An 8,846-nucleotide genomic window follows, 5' to 3' on the forward strand; every position below is an offset into this window, starting at 1 on the left:
TTTAAGCTCTAAGCCGTTGAGATATACCGGAGGTACACGGCGGGGCTGTTGTTTAGGTGCTTTAAACACTAAGACCTCGCTCTTCTTTGAGTTGTATTTAAGGCCGTGCACCTCCGCATATGACTCACAGATCGACAGCAATTCCCTCAACCCTCAACTCATCGATGGACTGAGCAACACCATGTCGTCTGCATAACTTATATTATTGACACATGTACCGTCTATGTGGCAACCGACATGTGTGCCGCTCAGTCGCTCGATAAGCTGGTTGATGTAAATATTAAATAACAGAGGTGAGCTCAGTCCCCCCTGCCTCACACCACATTCCATTCTGTACTCATCTGACAGAGTACCAACCCATCTCACCCGATTCATCTGGTGAGCATACCAGTATCTGAGGAGGGCTGTGTACTCCACCGGCACACCCGTGCCCCTCAACTTGTCCCACAGCACGTCATAAGATACAAGATCGAAAGCTTTCGACAAGTCGAGGAAACACGCGTACACCGGTGTCCTCCTCTTAGTGTAGTACTTGACGGTGTGTTTCAAGCTAAGAATGGCACTCTCTGTAGACACTCCCGCCTTGAACCCGAATTGGGCATCATGTACCTCTACGTGTTTCAGGAGACAGCTATTTAACAGACCGTCAAGCACCTTGGCAGCGGTAGTAGCGAGCGATATGGGTCGGTAGTTGTTCATGTCAGATGTGTCACCCGTTTTGTTTTTAACTACAGGGACTACTATCGTCCGCATGAGCGGTTCCGGCAAGTAAGAATGACCTATGCACAGAGAGTAAAACAATGACAAAACCCTAGACAGGTGGACTCCCGCGTGTTTAAAGTGTTCGATACTGAGACCATCATGACCCGGTGACTTTCCGCGTTGCATACGTGAAATAATTGTAGCTACTGTCTTAGCTGGTATTTTCGCATTTCGTCCTGTCACAATAGTCTCAGTATCCCTCACTTCAGCAGATGTCGGGCCTAATGGTGACCGCACAGAAAAATGGTCCTTAAAAGAATCAGCAATATTCTTGTGATCAGTAATTACTGTTAATATAAGATTATATGCAAAAGCACAAAACATGTCAATAATTATGTACACAAATAATGATAGCTGTATAAGCGAGCAGTTCAATCCCAAGCATTTTTATCATTTAAATAATCTGATATTTTGTAATATCCTTTTCCGGATAGTTTTAATTTAATAAAAGTTTTAAATTTCTTAGTCGGTAGCTTACGAACATGAATGGGAAGCTTGTTGTAGAAACGTATACATTGACCCATGAACGAGTTGCTTACTCTATGGAGACGAGTAGCATGTACGACTAAATTATGTTTGGAGAGTTTTCTGGAGAATTACCCAAAACCTGGTGTCAGAGTTTGAACTGCCTGTAAGCCTCTGACCTGACTTAACATACCCTTAAGAAATTCCCAGGGCTCAAATTCCGCTATTTACAATTGCCATAACAATAATTATTAAATTGCCAGTGAGTGCCCCGTACTGAATTTCCAATTATTATGTTGGCAAAATGTTTAGAAGAATACGAATAGTGTAATTTGTATTCGGCAATTGTAAATAGTAGAATTTGGACCCAGGTGTGTTAATGTCTGACCCATGTTTTCCTGTATCTTAAGTCTTAACATAATTACACATGTCTTAACACAATACATTCACATTAGACATATACATATTAACATCAGAGACAAAAAAAAATATCATGCATATCTCAAAAATATTTATTCTAAGTTTGAATCAAACCCACGACCTTTTGGTAAAGCAGTCAGGGATACTAACCACTAGACCAACAGCACAAACACTTCTTGTTAAAACCAACAACAAAAAAGAAGGTTATTTACCTTCTCAAAACTTGCTCTAGTTCATATAATTGTATGTCACCGGCGCGGGCGCAGCTATGACGCAGATAGGAAACATAACATTCTAAGAAGTCATCTCATTAACTATCGGATGTTTAAATCTATATCTGTACTAATACTATACTAATATATAAAGTTGAAGAGTTTGTATGTTTGAACGCGCTAATCCCAGGAAGTACTGGTTCAAATTTCCTGTGTTGAATAGACCATTCATCGAGGAAGGTTTTAGGCTATATACCATCACGCTGCGACTAATAGCAGCGAAGATACAATGGAAAATCCTTACTAATATTATAAATGCGAAAGTAACTCTGTCTGTCTGTCTGTCTGTTACGCTTTCACGTCTAAGCCACTGAACTGATTTTAATGAAATTTGGTACAGAGATAGAGTTGACCTTGAGAAAGAACATAGGATAGTTATTATCCCGGACTTTTGAAGAGTTCTCTTGGAAACGCGATATAACCGACATCGACGCGGGCGAAGCCGCGGGCGAAAAGCTATTGTGGAATGAATAGGAATAATTATTCATCTTCGAGGGATTCCGTTCAAAAATTCCTAACTTATATCTTCTAACCACGCGGACGAAGTCGCGGGCAACAGCTAGTTTCACAATATTTATTGACAAGTTTGGAAAAATGTCACTCCCTATTACTCAGTAAGTTCTTGTTAATTGTAATTGTTTCCGAGATTGAATCGTTTGATTGCTGCGTATTTTTATACATAGGTATTTTGGAAAATACTTTTAGTAAGACCATTTGAATTATTAGATGTTTACCTAAGGTATAGGTATCATATTTGGTACTTTATAAAGGTAGGTCGTTAAAACCGAGGATACACTCACTTTTCTTGTTTGTTTGTTTGTCATTCCGGTTTGATTTTTGCAATTCAGTTTCGAGACACTTCCCGATAAGCTAGCAGGCTGAAATCTTCAGGGTAGCTTCAAACCAGATGACGATGCAATTTACAACTACAAAGACGGCCGGACAGATTTTGATAAAATTTGAATGGAGTTGAAACACTTAAGAACGTGGGTATTTAGATTGTTTAAATCTATTAATTCTTAATTCTGAATATGGAAATAAAAGCCAGTCAAAAAGCAATTCGAAAAAAAAACTTGTTTAAAACCTCTTTGGCCCCAAAACAAATTACCCCGTTAAAGTTTCAAATAATCATAATTTGTCAAGTTTACCTGCCTAAACAACAACAACATTTTAATGTTATAACAATTAAAACATTATAGTTCTACTAAAACATTAACACAACCACGTGGACTATAAACTATACAATATTTGTGACGATTCTTGTCATTTTGTTGTTTATAAAACAGGGCCCCAATTCTGCTATTTACAATGGCCGATGAATGATTAAAATGCCACTTTTCCTATTCTCTTAAAAATAATTCTACGCAATAATTAGAAATTCAGTACGGGAAGGTACACTTAAGGTCAATACAATTAACTTCCAATTATTGTATTGTTAAAGTGCTTAATAGAATAGAAATAATTTCATATTTATTCCAATTGCCATTCATTCATCGGCCGTTGTAAATAGCAGAATCGGGGCCCTGGTTTACTACTCTACCATAGTATTATTATAATAGGTTCCATAGGTAAGTATCAACAATAATAATGTGTGCAATAAATGTACAATAACTTGTAATTAGCGTGGAGTCATAAAACATTGAGTATTGTTACAAATTAAAGCATGGCTATTTCAAGTACTGGTTTTCTTCAAGAAGTAAATTATTTCATTAAATTAAAATGATTGAAGTGCGAGTCAGACTTTTAGCACGGAGAGTTCAGCTCAAATATGCAAAAGATACAAAATATACAAATGACTTCTAATGAAAAAAACTACCGAGCATGATGTAAATTCATGGGACTAGTTGCCATTTCACGTTATTGAAAAATGAATCGACAGAATCGTTCCATCCAGTCCGAATTTCTGACGTAGCGTAAAAATACAAACGAATTGAAAAACTTCCCTCTTTGAAGTCGGTTAAAAAACATGGGACATTGATGTACGGAGTTTTTTTATAATATTCATATTTGTGTAACCAAGACGAGAAAACGAAAAAGAAAGAAACAGTTCAGGCCATTATACATCCCCTATAACTTCGTTGCGGTGTAACTAGAAGCCTGTATTTCCAGTCACCAAGCTATCTAATACGAGATTTGTATTCGTTGACTTTATATCGCCTGATATGAAGTTATATATAAACATAAACCGGCTCTCAAAATAAGCTTATAGCCGTTCATCATCGGCCTAGCTTTACCCCAGCTATGTTGTGGTTGGCATCCAGACTTACTGGATACATCTTGAGCGCTGACCTTGATCTGCGCAGAAGTAATTTTTGGGTCCCTTTTGCGGTATGAAGTGAGGCGCGGGCAGGACTCAAGTGCAGTCGTCGCACCGCACCGCATCGTGTCATAGACGTCGTTCGTGATTGGTTGAAATTCGTTCTTTGCTGCAGTTGCATGCACCTCAAGACGACGAGTACGTGCAATTGATTGGCTGTTAATTTTACGATGCGCAAAGCGATCCCCACTTTTCCGCCGAGCGCTCAAGATGCGTGCCGGTTACTATACCAGTGTTTTACAAGGAGCGACTGCCTATCTGACCTCCTCAACACAGTTACCTGGGCAACACGATACCCCTTCGTTAGACTGGTTGTCTGACTTTCTAGCTTCTGACTACCTGTAACGACTGTCAAAGATGTAAGATGATGTCACTTTTTCTGATTTGACAACCATCTATGGTTGCCCCATTCATGGACCGACCGTATTAAGTCTAAATATAACTTAGATAACGAAAAAAAAATCTTTATAATTCTAATAAATTTGACAAGATACTCTATTAAGTATGGACTAAACCTAATTATGTAACATATAATTATTGAGAAATTAAATCAGATTGGGATGAACTATTACACAACCTGCTTTACAAATCTAGTTATTTTTATAATTATTGTCGTAGAAACTTCCTGAATGACTACTTTACACTGTCATGGTCAACGAACAAAGTGAATTAATGAAAGTGCCACAAATAGACACAACCGTGTCACTGTTAAGCGGTGATCAACTTTAGCACAGTCATGAATATTTGTAGTGATTTGTAAATTATGAATTTTCACAATAACCATATCCGTTGTCCATAGCATTGCATTTGTTTTTAAGTATTTTGACGTATTTAGCCTCTCACTTAAATTGTATATCTTTCTATCGTCATTTTTGCAAGAGTTTTTTGTTTACTGACAAGTAACACTCACTCAAGATGCAATATAATTTATTACTTTTAATTTAATGTACTACATTATACCATTATTCAGTTCGACTCGCCCGCCGCGTCAGCTCATGATTAAGGATTCCGGTTGGGCCCGAAACTAGTCGGGCTACCCCGATAAATACGCGTGAGTAAACCGTTACATCACTTAATAATGAAACAGTCTCACGATAGTTACTATCAAAAATACATACATACCAGTTGGTAAATATTAGACATAGAAACAAAGATGGACCCTATTGGGCACAGCACATTTATAAAAGAGAGGAAGAACCCATTTTGCTCAGTATAGTTCTGTCATACACCAGCATAAGCACTTCCATCTTCTGTCCTATGCTCCGTGTGATGGCTAGAGAAAAGAAAGGTCACGGTCACTTGTAATTCACAATTTTGGTGTCAAACATCTCGTTCTTTGAATCACTTTACCGAAGACTGACGTCATAAATATAGGCTTAACACGAAATGTTACATAACTTCCTGCCCATTTTTAAGCTGGAATGAAAAACCGACCCGGGTTGGTTTGAGATGTCCGTCGTGAGGCATTGTGTGTCTTTCTATGCTATTGTAGCTCTGGAACGAATGTACCGATCTTGATTTAGTTTTTCGGTTATAAGCTTCTTAGGATGTGTTGCCATGTTCTGCGAAAATAGTCATATATTGGCTGATTATACAAGATATTATATTTCCAAATTCTGAATTTTGAATCATTGTAAAAAAACCGAAATGACATTTTGAAACCATTACCTTATTTTCAATTATTTTCAGGACCATTCTGTTTTATAATTTACAAATACATGATATTTCCGTTATTAATTATGTAAACCCGATGGGCTAGACACTGCTAAAGACAGCCCACATACAGGTCATTGAGTTTAAAAGTCCCTTCGGAATGACTCATAAGTTACCAAACACAACCTCGACAGAAGCGATACCTTCTCTTAAGACAAATTGACGATATCAAAATTAAATGCTAATGTAAAATAAACTTAAATATCATATTATGTACAGAACAAAAATAAAGATAAGCTGCTTTAAAGTTGAAGAGACGTAATATGCGGTTGTAAAATTGCACCGTTGTCACATTTATTTCCAAATATTATCAAATTTTAACGTTACGAACTAAAATAATAATAATAAATGATAATAAATGCGGACAACATCACACACATTGTTCTGAACCCAAAGTAAGTTGCTAGAGCACTTGTGTTATGGAATTCAGATACAACGAAGGTACCACAAACACCCAGACCCGAGACAATGTAGAAATAAGATTTTTTTGCATTGACCAGACCGGGGATCGATCCGGGACCTTAGAGCTAGCGACACCTTGACACCGGTGCGTACGCCACTCGACCACGGAGGTCATCAATATATCGTCGACTAAAAATAGTTTTAACTCCTTTATCATTATATGTTAACACTGCTGAGTGCTGACATATATTATTTAAGATATCCTTATAATTTACCTGTAGGCCCCCTGTACTCTGTCTGTTCCCGTCACAACTATTTTCAATACTAACTGTTACCCTCTACAGTGCATTGACATCTGCGCGGGATTCCCCCGGAGCGGCGCCGGCGCAGCTTAATGTTCCCGACGCCCGCTTACATCTGTAGCAGTCTTTACCTTATAAGATACGTAGATTTCTTTAGTAAAATAAACGTGTGCTTAAGACGTAGTAAAATTGTATAATTAAATGCATGTTATGTAGGTTACATTGCCATGGTAGTGCGATTGGGAGAGATAGGTCAAAGAATAAACAAAACCAATTTTCTTCTGTCCAGGGGCAATATAAAATCTGTGAAAATGTAAACTGTCTAGACCGTCCATGAGATACAGCCTGGTGACAGACGTACAGACAGCACTTCATCAGGTATAGTTTACTCTGGGTACGGAACCCTAATAACTTTATTACTTTTTTATATCCCACTGCTGGGCAAAGGCCTCTAGATCATCACACCACCTTCGTCGCGGACGACCTCGGCAACGATTTCATTTCTCTGGCGTCCAGTGGGTGACGATTTTTACCCATCGACCAAGGCCCCGATTCTGTTATTTACAAGGGCCGATGAATGAATAGAAATTGGATTAAATTGGCAATTTTTCCAAACAATAATTGAAAATTCATCGTATTGACCGTGAATTTTCCACCCAGTACTGAATTTCCAATCATTGTGTTGGAAAAATGCTAATTTAATCTTTCTATTCATTCATCGGCCATTGTAAAATAGCAAAATTGGGGCAGAACTCACTCCCACTTCAGCCTGGCGGTTTCCTCTGCGACATCTGTCATGACGTCATTTACCGATAGAGCACAACCGGTTATAAACATTTTGCATAGTATTACAATAATATTTAATATTATATTCGAGATCATTATGTAAACAGTGTCTCTGTTTGAGGTAAATCTAATTTAAACTATAAAATGACAATTTTCCTGATTGAGTACACCACTATCTACTAACACACCAAAACCAACTGTATTTCAAGCAGTTAAGGTACATTATAGCATATCAAGATTGATGATATCATGTGGTGGTATGTGTGACGTCACCAAGGTACCTGCAGACAGGGGAAGCACCATGTCTTTCCCTGTGGATACGTCATCGAATAGGCTCATAGAATATGTAATGAATGAGGTAAAACTATGTTTTAAACTAAGATTAATATCTAATGAAAAGTGAGGAAAACATCCAAACGGTAAACCTGGACTGTATTGCTATAGAAAAATCCACTGTTTGTTTGTAAGTCATCGTTCTATTTTCCTTTGATTTCCGCCTTGAGGATTTTAGTCCTTGTGTCTCGTTGGGTTTCACAAACATTCAATTTGCATGCGCATGGACACCCAGACTCAGGACAAGCATTCGTAGCTCACACAAATGCTTGTCCTCCGCGGGGTTCGAAACCGCGACACGTCGCGATCTGTGGATTTGTGTGGTGACTTCAACCACTCAGCTATCCGTCCAGTCCTTCACTAATTTTAAGCAGCTGTATAGTAGTAGTTCAATCTCAACGCAGGTAAAGCACCAATGTGAAGTTTTCAAAGTGGAATTCTTAATTAATGTAGACCACGACTTGATCAGCACGCTAGCTCAGTTTCCAAATGACTGCACTGATAGCCGAGTGGTTGAGGTCACCACGCCAAACCCACAGAGCGCGAAGTGTCGCAGGACACGCGTTTGTGTGATCCACGAATGTTCGTTCTGAGTCTGGGTATGTTTGTGTAAGTGACTTGAATGTTTGTGGAAACACCCGAGATACAAGAATTAAATCCTTAGCGCAGGCGTAATTAAAAAAAAATGACATAAAATCCAGGTTTCCTCACGATGTTTTCCCTCACCGTTTGACCACTGACAAATTGTAAAGGAAAATGTCGCTAAAAATATGAAAATCATAAAGTTAAAGATGCTGAGACCTTTAGCCTACAGCAGGACACTAATTGTCACCACTAAAGTGAGTTGTATTTAATGATAGTCTTAAGCGAACGCTTAGGTATAATATAATATGCAAAACTATCTGTCATTAATATCAGGAAAAATACAAGAAGTAAACCAGTTTAATGCAATTACCTATAATCTTATACTAACATTGCAAAATGGAAATTTTGAGAGGTTGTACGGGATAATCTTAGGAATTACTGAACAGAATTTGAAAATACACATACTAATAGTATATGGTATAGTCTTTC

The 8,846-nt window shown here is 38.0% G+C and overlaps 1 protein-coding gene across 1 annotated transcript; it reads right to left on the reverse strand.

The window, feature by feature from the left end:
- Positions 1-366: 366 nt before the first annotated feature.
- Positions 367-699, reverse strand: LOC113507503 (the record flags this gene model as incomplete). Its single annotated transcript, XM_026890357.1, has 1 exon — positions 367-699. A coding segment is annotated over exon 1 (333 nt), but the record flags the coding sequence as incomplete, so codon positions are not given.
- Positions 700-8,846: the final 8,147 nt, after the last annotated feature.

Source organism: Trichoplusia ni, unplaced genomic scaffold (genome assembly GCF_003590095.1).
Source record: "Trichoplusia ni isolate ovarian cell line Hi5 unplaced genomic scaffold, tn1 tig00002253, whole genome shotgun sequence".
NCBI classification, from domain to species: domain Eukaryota; kingdom Metazoa; phylum Arthropoda; class Insecta; order Lepidoptera; family Noctuidae; genus Trichoplusia; species Trichoplusia ni.